Source organism: Rhinatrema bivittatum, chromosome 1 (assembly GCF_901001135.1).
Source record: "Rhinatrema bivittatum chromosome 1, aRhiBiv1.1, whole genome shotgun sequence".
NCBI lineage: Eukaryota > Metazoa > Chordata > Amphibia > Gymnophiona > Rhinatrematidae > Rhinatrema > Rhinatrema bivittatum.
The window spans coordinates 742,387,060-742,400,802 of NC_042615.1; the positions used below are offsets into that span (position 1 = coordinate 742,387,060).

A 13,743-nucleotide genomic window follows, 5' to 3' on the forward strand; every position below is an offset into this window, starting at 1 on the left:
CGCTTGACCATCCAGGTTTGTCATCAACTACCCAAAGTCCAATCTAACCCCGTTGCTGCATCTGAATTTTATCGGCGCTTACCTGGATGTGGCAGAAGCCAAGGCCTATCTGCCCTGCGAACAGGCACTCACTCTGACGGCTTTGGCGGGCTTGGTGCTCTGGAGCCAACGGGTCACCGCCCGCCTCATGCTCCGCCTTCTGGGTCATATGGTGCCGCGAAGATCATGAAGGCGTCGGCGACGGCTTCCAGCCGTGAAGAGGAGCAGAGGAGTCCGTGGCTCCAGCCGCGAGAAAGGGAGACAAGGTGGGCAGCCTCCGGGCCACAGGAGGAACAGAGTCCGCGGCTCAGCCGCGCGAGAAGGCCCGATATCGGCGGCGTCCTGCCGCATCGGGGAAACAGCATGGGGTAAGGTGAGTGCCTGCTCGTGGGAAGGACCCGCAGGCAGTGGCCATAACACCAACTCCCTGTGTTCTAGGATTTACAGTCCTTTATTTTTTTAAACTAACATTTTGTTTTGTTTAATACATCTAACAAGGATACTTAGGCAATATCCTTTAATTGACTAATCTATACATTTGCATCAGCACTTTGAGTATAGCAAAGAAAACCCATAATACAATAAACCCACTAATCTCTTTCCAACCCCTTTTCCTGAAAAGGGAGATAAGGAAATAGCAGATATACTAAACAAATACCTCTGTTGGAGGGTTTACTAAAGAAGGGAGTGAAAAAGGACCTTTCTGGGATGTCGATAAGTCTCATAGCCTTTAAAATAGAGAACAAAAGGTTCTGAAGACTGTGAGGCTTATCGTCCGAGATTGCCATATTCAGATAGCACATAATTCATCGGCATGTATTTTGACCAACATATTATATCTATTTAAGTCACTCCATTAGCTCATTGTCCAATGGAGAATCAAATATAATGCTGATATACAAGTTCTTAAATAACAATGTTTCACTTTGAATCTGCTGTTTTACATTTTTACAATCCTCCTCATGCCTTAAGATCAGCACATTGCAGCCGACATAGTAATGATAGCAGAAAAAGACCAGATTACCTATCCAGTCTGCCCAGCAAGCTGCTTATGGTAGTATCTACCCTCCATGCAGTTACTCCAAGCCTTATGATTAAGGGTAGAAATGTTTGCAGTCAAAACCAAGAAACTGTCAAACCCATAACAAAGTCCCCTTACCACGGCTCACTCATTTGGCGGAAACCTGTGAGAAAGCGCTTTCAATAACAGGCTCTGTCTTCTGGAAAACCCTGCCAGAAAGTATGAGTTCTAAAACTTGTATGTGAACATTCTGAAAATAGTTGAAGGCTTTTTTAAGAAGTCAGGCATTTAAGATTGGGAAATAACATTCTGCAAAGCTCCTCAGGCTGCTTTTATTTTCTTTAAGTTGCTTTTTAGGTTTTATTTTTATTTGTTTTGTCTAGGTAGGTATGTCTCATAATATGATCTATATTTTATGCTTGTTTTCCTGGTGACTTAAGAAAATGAAATAATGGTCCATCCAGTCTGTCCAGCAAGCTTCTTTTTTTATTTTTTTTCAGGGTAGTAACTGTTACTCTGTACAGGTTCCTCCCCCGCCCCCCCATACACTCTTCCATGCTGTCTGTTAAGGGTAGTAGCTGCCACGCCGTTCAGGTTACCCCTTTCTTCATTTCCATCTTTTAGCCATTAGGGATCCTCTGTGTTTAACCCACACCCTTTTGAATTCCATGGCCGTTATTGTTTTAACTATATTTTCTAGGAGGGCATGCCATGGACACACCATCCTTTCCATGAAGAAATATTTCCTGACATTGTTCCTGATTCTGCCCCCACTTGGAGCTTCCTATTAAGTCCCTTAGTTCTACATCTTTCTTTCCAATGGAAAAGGCTTGATTCCTGAGCATCATTAATATCTTTCATGTATTTAAAAGTTTTGAATGATAGATGAGGCAGGAAATAAATCTTTTTAAATAAATAGGAGTGAGAAGCAAGGAATGGATCTACTCTGGGATTTACTGGGTATTTCCTAGAGATCTGACTTGACCATGACCAGAGACAGGATGCTCGGCTCAATGGACCCTTGGTCTGACCCTGCATGGCACTACTAATGTTCTTATTTTATAACCAGATAATATATATTGACAGAAATACAATGTATTGTAGAACTCATTCAGTTTTGTCACAGTGCCTTGTATGAATTAATATCCTTTGACAATAAATGTTAAGTTGGCCAGGGTGTATGTGATACATTTCACTTCCAAGGACTGATCACAAACAGTATTGTTGTGATACCATTTGCGGGAGGGCCCCGCAAGCAGCTCGACTTACTCGGATGCCACCTGCTTCAGTGCGGTACTGAAATGCCGCTGCCTCACCGCTGTCTGATGCTATGCCTCCTGATGCCGGTGTCGCTGACGGTCTTCCTTGTGGCTGAGAGATGCTGCCAACCTGCCCGTGATCTTCGTGGCCTGGAATGCCACCACTTTCTGCTCTCGCCACCGTCACTGCTGCCAGCATTCCCCTAGATGTGCACATGCGCCCCGCTTGAAATTTAAAGGGACCACGATGAGAAAAGCCCCATGGCCCTTACTGATGACATCACTTCGGGCCTTTAAAAGGCCACTTTTCCCATTGCTTCAGGTCTTCACAAGGGTTTTCTGTGATCTCCAGGTCCTTCAAGGTCTCCTGTTTTGTGTGGTCGTCTGTTCCTGGTCTTCATTCCTGCATCCAAGTCTTCAGTCTTGTTTCTCTTGTTTCCACGTCTTCAGTCTGGTGTCCAAGTCTTCAGTTCCTGTTCCTGGTTTGTGGTCCTGTCTTTGCCTTCCTATCTGGTTCAAGTCTCCTGAGACCCGAGTTCCTGAGTCTTGTTCAGAGCTCCTGTCCCTGGTCCTTGGAGAGCTTGTTTCAGTCAGAGGAATTCTTGTCTTTTGTCTTTGCCTGGGCTCTCATCTTGCCTGGATTCATTGTCTTCAGTCTTCAGAGCCTTCATCATGTCCCAAATCTTTGGAATCTTTGTCAAACTCCAGGTCTTTGGAACCTGCATCTTGTCATGAGTGACCAGTATCTTCATCCTTTGTTGGTCCTCTGCTTAAGCCATTCCTAAACGGTTAATCTGAAAGGCCTTATGGAGTGGCTGGAGGGCTATCCCAGAGATCAGCATGTGTTGCTGGTTCTCATCTGAGGTCTCCTAGTTCCTAGCTCATCTGTTCCTGTTCCAAGTTTTCTAGTGTTCCTGTTCCAAGTCTTCAGCTCTGCTTGCGCTTTCAGCCTGTTCTAAGTTTCCAGTATTCAGCTTCAGCCTAGCCCATGCCTGGATATGCTCACCTGCACGTGATATGGACCACGGCCAGTCCCAGAGTTGTGTCGGTCGTGTCACAGCACAGGGGCTCACGCTCAGAAATATGCCGCGCGTTCTCACAAGTATCTTAAGCTTCTTAAAAGCACAACTTGCTTTAAGTCTGGTATTCAATTTTTTTTCCTATACATGTTGCTCTTGGGGAAATTAGGTGCCAAAAAATTAAAAATTCTGTGCACAGCAATAGTACCCACAAATAAGCTTCTGGTTTTTGTGGATTTTAATTTGGTAAACCATGGAGTCCATGGAGTTCCAAGTTGCAGGCAGTGCCAATTTCTTCATGCAACTGAGAATACTTTTAGCATCATAGTGATGTCTGTGGTTGGTTTTATAAATGCCAGCAGTTGCAAAAAATTGGTGTTTGGCTCCATGGATTGCCCCATACCAAAAGCCCTAACCATAAAACAGTAGATCACTCATCTCCCTTCATGCACTTCATTCCATACTGGCCTCTTCCACCCCCCCACCCCCCATCATACTTTCCTAAACAGTAGTTCGCCTTCTTACATTTCTGCCTCTTCCTTCATGCCATCTCATCTCCATCATTGTGCTATCTCACACTTCCCCACACCATCTTGTTCTCACCACACATATACACACACACACACTCCATTCCTTAGCTTTTCTGACCCCACCCCACATATGGTCTCTTCTCATCCTCAGTTTGGCCCCCATACACACATGCTCTTCCGTTCCAACACTTTTTCCCTCCTCAGCTCAACCCCAAACACTTTCCTTCCCCAGCTTTTTCTCCAACTGTCTCTCCCTCCACTTGCCAATGTCTCTCCCTCCACCTGTTACCTCCTGACAGCCACCTGCCAACTACCTATCCACTCACTAGTCAGTGTCCAGCAGTCTCCCACCACCACCAGCCAGCATTCCTCCCTCTACCTCAGTCAGTTTCCAGTAGCTCTCCCAGTCAGTCTCTTGCAGCCCCCCCCCCCCCCAACACCCAATCAATCTCCCTCTCCCTCCTGCTTGGACAGCTGTCTCCCTTTTGGCACTGGGTGACTCTCATGTGTTTTAGTTACACACTGCCTGGTGAAATGGAGCCCCTACTGCCAACGCAACTGTCTATCGACTGTTCATCCACCCAACCTTATCACATCTGAGTCCATGAAGATCCCAGCTGCCTTACCCAAGCAATACGCAGAATTTCTTGACGTCTTTAGCAAACAACAAGGTGAGACTCTACCACCACATCGTTCCTACGATTGCGAAATCGAATTAATCCCAGGTAAGGAGCCTCCCAGGGGGAGAGTCTATACTCTATCTGAACCCGATTCAAGAGCCATGACACAATATATCCAAGAAATTCTGGCAAGAGGATTTATTAAATCTTCCTCCTCTCCGGCGGGAGCAGGATTTTTTTTTGTTAAAAAGAAGGAAGGATCATTACGGCCGTGTATCGACTATAGAGGACTAAATGCCATAACAAAGAAAACCTATATCCGATTCCGTTAATCAGAACTTTTTGATCTTCTAAAAGGAGAAAACATTTTTTCGAAACTCGATCTCCGTGGAGCTTATAATTTAGTCCGAATCTGGGAACAGGATGAATGGAAGACGGCCTTTAACACGCATGATGGACACTACGAGTATCGGGTCATGCCGTTCGGCCTAGGTAATGCACCGGCAGTTTTCCAGAATATGATTAATGACATTTTTCGTGACCTACTATATTCCCATGTCATTGTTTACCTGGACAACATCCTAATTTTTTCTAAAGATCTACAACAACACCAACTTCATGTCAAGCAAGTTCTACAACGTCTTCGAGACAACAAATTGTTTGTGAAACTGGATAAATGTCTCTTCCATCAGAAGGAGTTTCCATTCCTGGGATATATTGTTTCACAAGAAGGCTTACGCATGGATCCGGAGAAACTTAAAGCCATTTTGGACTGGTCTCAACCCACTGGATTGAAAGCTTTACAGAGATTTTTGGGGTTTTCTAATTATTATCAACAATTCATTTCCGATTACTCTACATTAGTAGCCCCCCTTACTGCCTTAACAAAGAAAAAAGCACCAATTCAGAACTGGCCCGTGAAAGCCATTCAGGCGTTTCAGCAGCTAAAACAAGAATTTACCAAAAATCCTTGCCTTTTACGACCTGACCCAGCTAGGCCTTTCATTCTAGAGATAGATGCCTCAGCCGTAGGTGTTGGAGCTTTTCTCTTACAACCCTCTGATTCTGGAACACTACATACCTGTGCCTATTTTTCCAAAAAATTTTCACCGGCGTTGAAGAATTATGCCATAGGAGAATGGGAATTATTGGCGATCAAGGCAGCTCTGGAGGAATGGAGACATCTTCTAGAGGGGGCCAAACATACTGTTCAGATCTATACGGATCACAAGAATCTTGCCTACCTATCGCAGGCTCAACATTTAAATCCCAGACAAGCTCGTTGGGCATTATTTTTCAGTCGGTTTGACTGTAAGATATATTTTCGGGCTGCTAAGAAGGTTAGAGCAGATGCATTATCTCGAAGTTTTATTCCTGAAGATACTGTGGAACCATGTCACCATATAATCGATCCAGCCAGGATAATGGTGGCAGCCACCTTTACAGTTCCGGTGGGGAAAACTGTAGTACCTAAGAGACTTCGACAAAAAGTTCTTCAATGGGCTCATGATTCCCAGTTCGCAGGACATCCGGGGATCCATGGAACTAGAGACCTTGTCTCACGCTCTTATTGGTGGCCTAAATGGAGATCTGATGTGAAGAGTTATGTGGACTCCTGCGCTACTTGTGCTGCCCATAAGATTCCGCGACAACGACCGACTGGATTACTGCAACCACTACTTATTCCAAAGATACCCTGGTCACAGATTGCCACAGACTTTATAACCGACCTTCCTCTGTCAGAAGGAAATACTGTGATTTGGGTGGTCATTGACCGGTTTTCTAGAATGGCCCATTTTATCCCTCTCCCCGAGCTACCCACTGCCTCAGAATTGGCTCAACTGTTTGTACGGCACATTTTCCGTATCCATGGCTTACCCTCTAGTATTGTGTCAGACAGGGGGGTGCAATTTACAGCGAAATTTTGTAGGAATTTATGCAAGAAACTTCAGATTAAGTTAGAATTTTCATCAGCCTACCATTCTCAGTCCAACGGGTTAACAGAACGCACCAATCAGTCTCTAAAAACCTTCTTACGATGCTATGTGAATCAAAGACACGATGACTGGGCATCCTTGTTACCCTGGGCCGAACTATCACATAATAACCATGTTACCCAAGCAAGTGGAACTTCACCTTTCTTTTTAGTCTTTGGGAGACATCCACGGATTCCTCTTCCTATTGCCACACCCTCATCCTGCCCAGCTGCGGATAAAACAGTACAATCTATGACCAAACTCTGGGAGGAGACACGAAAACTGTTCAGACTAACTTCCAGTAGAATTAAAACCAAGGCCGACAAAAAGAGGAGAAAGGGCCCTTCCCTTCAACCAGGGGACTTGGTGTGGTTAAGTACTAGGAACCTTAAGTTACGTACCCCATCCCTAAAATTTGCACCTAAATATGTGGGACCATTTCCGGTGATCAAACAAATTAATGAAGTTGCCTTTAAACTCCTGTTGCCTCCCACTCTTCGTATCCATAATGGGGTAGATTTTATAAAAAAGCGCGTTCGCGTACTTTTGTTGGCGCACCAGGCGCCAACAAAAGTACGCTGGATTTTATAAGATACGCGCGTATCTTCTAAAATCCTGGATCGGCGCGCGCAAGGCTGCCGATTTTGGGCAGCCGGCGTGCGCCGAGCCACGCAGCCTGTCTCCATTCCCTCCGAGGCCGCTCCGAAATCGGAGCGGCCTCGGAGGGAACTTTCTTTCGCCCTCCCCTCACCTTCCCCTCCCTTCCCCTACCTAACCCACCCCCCGGCCCTATCTAAACCCCCCCTTTATCTTTATCCACAGATATACGCCTCCCGGAGGGAGACGTAAATCCACGCGCGCCAGCGGGCTGCTGGCGCGCCGAGACCCGACCCGGGGGCGGTTCCGGAGGGCGCAGCCACGCCCCCGGAACGCCCCGGGCCGGCGCCACGCCCCCGGTCCCGCCCCGAAACGCCTCACCCCGCCCCAAAATGCAGAGTTATTTGGCCCCGCCCCCGACACGCCCCCTTCCAAAAACCCCGGGACCTACGCACGTCCCGGGGTTCTGTGCGCGCCGGCGGCCTATGGAAAATAGGCGTGCCGGCGAGCAGGGCTTTTAAAATCCGCCCCAATGTGTTCCACATCTCTTTACCAAAACCAGCAGTATTGTCCCTAGTCTTCCTGAGGAAAATTCCTGGGAACCACGTGAGAATATCCAGGCATCTCTGTTACTTCGACGATTTCACCAAAAATTTCCTCATAAACCTGGTCCGGGGAATTGGAGGAGAGAGCCTTGTGGGAGAGGTACTGTCACCACTCACGATCAGCAGGGTCCCGGCTCTTTGGCGTTTCCAGTGCATGGCGTCATCGGGCGGCAGCGGCGTTCCACTACGGGACTCTGGCCGAGACTCCATCCCATTTAAACGCGTCATCTCCGGAAGTCCGGCGAATTGCGTGGGAGAACCTCAGTACTTAAAGCCCTGACTTCAGCATAACCTCGCCTCAGCTACAGGCTTCTTGTACTGGCTCTTTTTGGATTCTGTTGCCTTGCTTCCTGCCTCGACCCGGACCGGACTTGGATACTCTTGCTTGCTCCCTGCCTCAACCCGGACTGGACTTGGATACTCTTACCTAGCTGCCTGCCTCGACCTCGACCAGACTTGGATACTCTTGCCTAGCTGCCTGGCTTGATCTGGACCGGAGTTGGACTTCCGCTTGGCCGAGGTAAGACTGTTAACCATCAAGGATTCACTAAATCATAACATGCTCACTTGGATTCCTTACTACCCTTCGGGGTATTTCGCCTTCTACTGAAGCTCTGGGTACCCGATCCTCGGGGGCCTCTCGCTTCTACTTGCCCTCCAGGGTTATTCAGCCTAACTATCAGGACACCCGCCCTCGGGGTCTTGTCTGTTTTATTCCAGAAACCCTCGGTACTCCAAGGTACTCGCTTCTCAAGGGCCTATCCTGCTCTGGGTATCCTGCACCTCAGACCACGGGTCCTTCTCTTCACTCGACTACTGAAGGAAGCTATCATCGCTGTTACCCAGTGAGTACTACTACGCTCCAAGCTCTCCTCGCTCCAAACCTTTAGGTTCCTGGCCTATCCTGCACTGCAGAACAGTACCGGCACTTTGCTACTTCTGGGTGAGATCATCAACTACAGTACTACTGAGACTATCTGGAGCCTTACTGTGATATCACTGGACTACAGCACTGTCTGTCCTTGGACGAGTATCATCTTCATCACAGCAGTATAATAAAGCTTCCTTTTCCTCTGTGTCCGCTTGCTTTTGAGTCTAGCCTATCGTTGTGGTTCCCCACAGGGCCCCTCCCCATGGGAGGAGTCATCGCCACTGCGACCAAGAGTCATTATGTCACAAACTCAACAATTCGTGCATGGTGCATTGTCAAGGTATGGCGCATTGGCAGTACACAGCACATTATCAGTGTATGGAGCATCAGCAGTGCACAGCGCATCACAGGCACACAGTTCTTCTTTAAAACAATCTAAGCCATCAACTTACGGTGCATTGAATTTCACTGCGCAGAGTGTCATTTCAAAGAAAATACACAGGACCAAGAAGTCACAGATGGAAAAGAAATGCAGGCATGGAAGCAGGGAAGGATCACATCCCCGTTCTATTACACCTTCTTCCCAAGTGAGGTCTTCAACATCACGCCTAGAACCTCTGCTGCATCTATAGTACAAGACTGATGGCTTGGCTGAGAGCAAGCAACATCAGGGAGGGATGTGCATGAAAAGCTTGCAGATCTTCCGTGCTTGGATGATCACATATTTGTTGATAAATTGAAAGATACGGTGGTGCAAAACAAGTTCAACCCCTTTAATCTCAAAGTGAGCAAGGAACTACCGGCCGCTGATTCTACCCACAATACAAATGACCATACTACCCCTGGAAAGAATTCCGCTCCTACCGACCCTTCCCACTGGCTTATTACCAGCAAAGCTGACAGCAGTCGCAGCAACCCCCACAAAGGGGGCGCCCTACAGCAATCGTAACCTATCATTAAAATCATCCATTGAACCTGAAGACTGAAGGGTGGCCAATGTAACCCCAATATTTAAAAAGGGCTCCAGGGGTGATCCGGGTAACTATAGACCAGTGAGCCTGACTTCAGTGCCGGGAAAAATAGTGGAAACTATTCTAAAGATCAAAATCGTAGAGCATATTGAAAGACATGGTTTAATGGAACATAGTCAACATGGATTTACCCAAGGGAAGTCTTGCATAATAAATCTGCTTCATTTTTTTGAAGGGGTTAATAAACATGTGGATAAAGGTGAACCGGTAGATGTAGTGTATTTAGATTTTCAGAAGGCGTTTGACAGTCCCTCATTAGAGGCTTCTAAGAAAACTAAAAAGTCATGGGATAGGAGGCGATGTTCTTTCGTGGATTATAAACTGGTTAAAAGACAGGAAACAGAGTAGGATTAAATGGTCAATTTTCTCAGTGGAAAAGGGTAAACAGTGGAGTGCCTCAGGGATCTGTATTTGGACTGGTGCTTTTCAATATATATATATATATATACATGATCTGGAAAGGAATACGACGAGTGAGGTTATCAAATTTGCAGCCAATACAAAATTATTCAGAGTAGTTAAATCACAAGCGGATTGTGATACATTACAGGAGGACCTTGCAAGACTGGAAGATTGGGCATCCAAATGGCAGATGAAATTTAATGTGAACAAGTGCAAGGTGTTGCATATAGGGAAAAATAACCTTTGCTGTAGTTACACGATGTTAGGTTCCATATTAGGAGCTACCACCCAGGAAAAAGATCTAGGCATCATAGTGGATACTACTTTGAAATCGTCGGCTCAGTGTGCTGCAGCAGTCAAAAAAGCAAACAGAACATTAGGAATTATTAGGAAGGGAATGGTTAATAAAACGGAAAATGTCATAATGCCTTTGTATCATTCCATGGTGAGACATTCTCCCATGGAATGATACAAAGGAATGATACAAACATTCCTTGAATGTTGCGTACAATTCTGGTCACCGCATCTCAAAAAAGATATAGTTGTGATGGAGAAGGTACAGAGAAGAGCAACCAAAATGATAAAGGGGATGGATCATCTCCCCTATGAGGAAAGGCTGAAGAGGTTAGAGCTGTGGAGAAGAGACGGCTGAGGGGGAGATATGATAGAGGTCTTTAAGATTATGAGAGGTCTTGAATGAGTAGATGTGAATCGGTTATTTACACTTTCGGATAATAGAAGGACTAGGGTACATTCCATGAAGTTAGCAAGTAGCACATTTAAGACTAATCGAAGAAATAATTTTTCACTCAACCCACAATTAAGCTCTAGAATTTGTTGCCAGAAGATGTGGTTAGTGTAGCTGGGTTCAAAAAAGGTTTGGATAAGTTCTTGGAGGAGAATTCCATTAACTGCTATTAATCAAGTTTACTTAGGGAATAGCCACTGCTATTAATTGCATCAAAGCATGGGATCTTCTTGGTGTTTGGGTACTTGCCAGGTTCTTGTGGCCTGGTTTGGCCTCTGTTGGAATCAGGATGCTGGGCTTGATGGACCCTTGGTCTGACCCAGCATGGCAGTTTGTTAGGTTCTTATGTTCTCAGCCCTCAAACTTCACATTATGGTGAACTGACTTCTATGGCAGGAAGACACCAGTTCGACATGTACTAGTGCTTTTGAAGAGGAGAAAGGAGGGAGAAGAACATAATAAGAACACGGTCAGACCAAGGGTCCATCAAGCCCAGTATTCTGTATCCAATAGTGGCCACTCTAAGACACAAGTACCTGGCAAGTACACAAACATTAAATATTATGCTACTAATGCCAGCAAAAAGTAGTGGCTATCCCCTATTCATTAGTAACAGTTTATGGACTTCTTCTCCAGGAACTTATCCAAACCTTTTTTAAACTCAGCTACACTAACTGGCTTAACCACATTCTCTGAATTCCAGAGCTGGAAGGGGAAAGGACCAAGAGCAGATATGGGGAGACAAAAGAGAAGATGCTGGGAGAAGGGCATTAAAATATTCATATAGTCCTATCAGCTCTGTTTATAAAGTTTGGGAATCCCTGCTCTAGAACCCTAATCCATTTAGGCTTTTTTTCTTAGTCCTGGCTTCTGTCCACCAAATCAAGCTCCAGTATTTATTTACCCAGAAAAATAAATATTTTTTTCCAGCTTTTATGTTTGTTGTAAAATACACTAGTAAAATCCTGGAGGATAAAATAAAAAATGAAAATGAAGGTCCCTACCTATTTCACATTCCCTCCGAACTCACTTAGTTAATCCAGAGGCTGGCTACTAAAATGGTCAGTGGTCTTTGTTCTAAAACATGGGGAAAGACTTAAAGATCTAAAGATGTATACCCTAGAGTAAAGGCGAGATAAGGGAGATTTGATAGAGCCATTTAAATATCTCAAAAGTTTCCATGCCAGAAGGTGAGCTTTTTTCGGTGGAAAGGAGGCTCACAAAGGGCCCTGGGATGAGGGTGAAAGGGGGTAGACTCAGAAGAAATCTTAGGAAATATTTCTTTACAGAGAGGGTGGTGGATGCATGGAGCAACCTTGCAGTGGATGTGTTGAAAGCAAAAATAGTATCTGATTTTAAGAAAGCATGAAATAAATACAAGGAATATCTAAGGAAGTGGTGGGAATTATAAAGCTAAATTAATTGGATGGATGGACAGACTAGATGGGCCATATAGTCTTTTCCTGCTGTTATGTTTCTATGTTAGCCTGAATGTTGCAATCATGAGCCGTAAATCCGGCTACTAGATTTAGCCATTTCACAATGACTATGATTCCCCCCTCTCACAGGAACCGTAATGCTGCCTCCATAGCATCCCCAGCCCTGGCCAAACTATAGAGTGCAGAAGGCCTGACCAGGGAATTGAATCCAGGTCTTATACATGACACTGAGCCAATGGGGTTAACATAAAAAAGTTAACTGCATCTCTGGAGGTGTTGTCAATTTTGGGGCATTAAAGAGGCTGCGTTAATGCAATGAGTCAATTAGCATGCATTTGCATCTCATCAGTTCATTAACATTGTGTTGTCATTAATGTAGGCCTATGGTAGGGTTAAGCAAGGCATGTTTACATTAATACAATGCACATTAGGGCCCTGTGAACCTGCAAATAGGATAAAACGGCCATTAGCACATGTTAGATGCCTGTGTTAGTGCCAGCGTGCTTCAGTGCTTAGATAGGGACAGTCCCATGATCTTTACCAATGATCTTGTAAAGCCACTGTGCCTATAGGAATCAAGGCTATAATTAGTGCAGTTGAGTGGTGAGTGGCTGAAATAATCAATTGAGAATTACTTTGATAAATGCTTATTCTGATTCAGTGGACACAAAATGACATTTTTGTGTGCCTGCATTTGTGATCAGTGACTGAAGGAAAATTTTTGATTTAATGAGAACTACTGAAAAATGTCTTCTCTGTCATTGATGGATTAGTTGTATGTGAGGGACCAGACAGTGCTTGAATGTACTGTCATAAGGCATTCTTTAAAAAATAATGTTTTATATTATGTCAAGACAGCTTGATTTCTTGGTTTTGTATTTCATATATTTATATTTGATTGGGCCTTTTCCTTTTCTAGGTTGAAGAAATTGTTGATGTAGGAACATTTGCTCCAGAGGATGTTCACATTCCCAGCATCTATGCACAAAGGATCATAAAAGGAGAGAACTATGAGAAGAGGATAGAGGTGTGTATCTCTGATATCTCAGCCAGATGACAAATTACTAAAGCAATATATGCTTCAAAACGTTTGCTCATCAGGAATTAACAGTGTACTTGTTTCTACCCCAGCAGGCAGTATTTTTAGTTAGAGGACATTAGTTTGTCCAGCATCTCAAGACAGGTTTCTAGATCTTGTTAAAGATTATTTGCTTTTTCATGATTTCATGTTTAAGTATTCTAGACAAATTACTTGAGGAAAGGCAAATTCTACCACATTAAGAAGCAAGTGCCTCTCCGGTGTCTAGAATGACTTCTGTTTTCTTTGGTCTGTAAGTAACTGAGAATGTCTGAGTTTTAACTTTGGCTCACACCAATTACTCAGACTTCAGAAGATACTTTAAAGTAATGACTGTCCACATAGCATCACAGGTAGCTCACCCATGCCCCAGTCTGCTTTCTTCTGGGTTTTTTTTTTCAGTGTTTACATTTCAGCACCCTCCAGAAATAAATGCCTTTTGATAGCTATCTCATTAATAATACTGTGGATTCAACATACCTTCTAGCTGCATTAGCAACTGCCATGT

The 13,743-nt window shown here is 44.8% G+C and overlaps 1 protein-coding gene across 1 annotated transcript in view; it reads left to right on the plus strand.

The window, feature by feature from the left end:
* OXCT1 (3-oxoacid CoA-transferase 1) overlaps positions 1-13,743 on the plus strand; it is a 570,108-nt gene that overhangs the window by 244,804 nt on the left and 311,561 nt on the right. Inside the window, exon 8 of the mRNA XM_029578060.1 lies at positions 13,077-13,184. Coding sequence (XP_029433920.1) covers positions 13,077-13,184 — 108 coding nt within the window. The remainder of the gene's footprint in view (positions 1-13,076; positions 13,185-13,743) is intronic.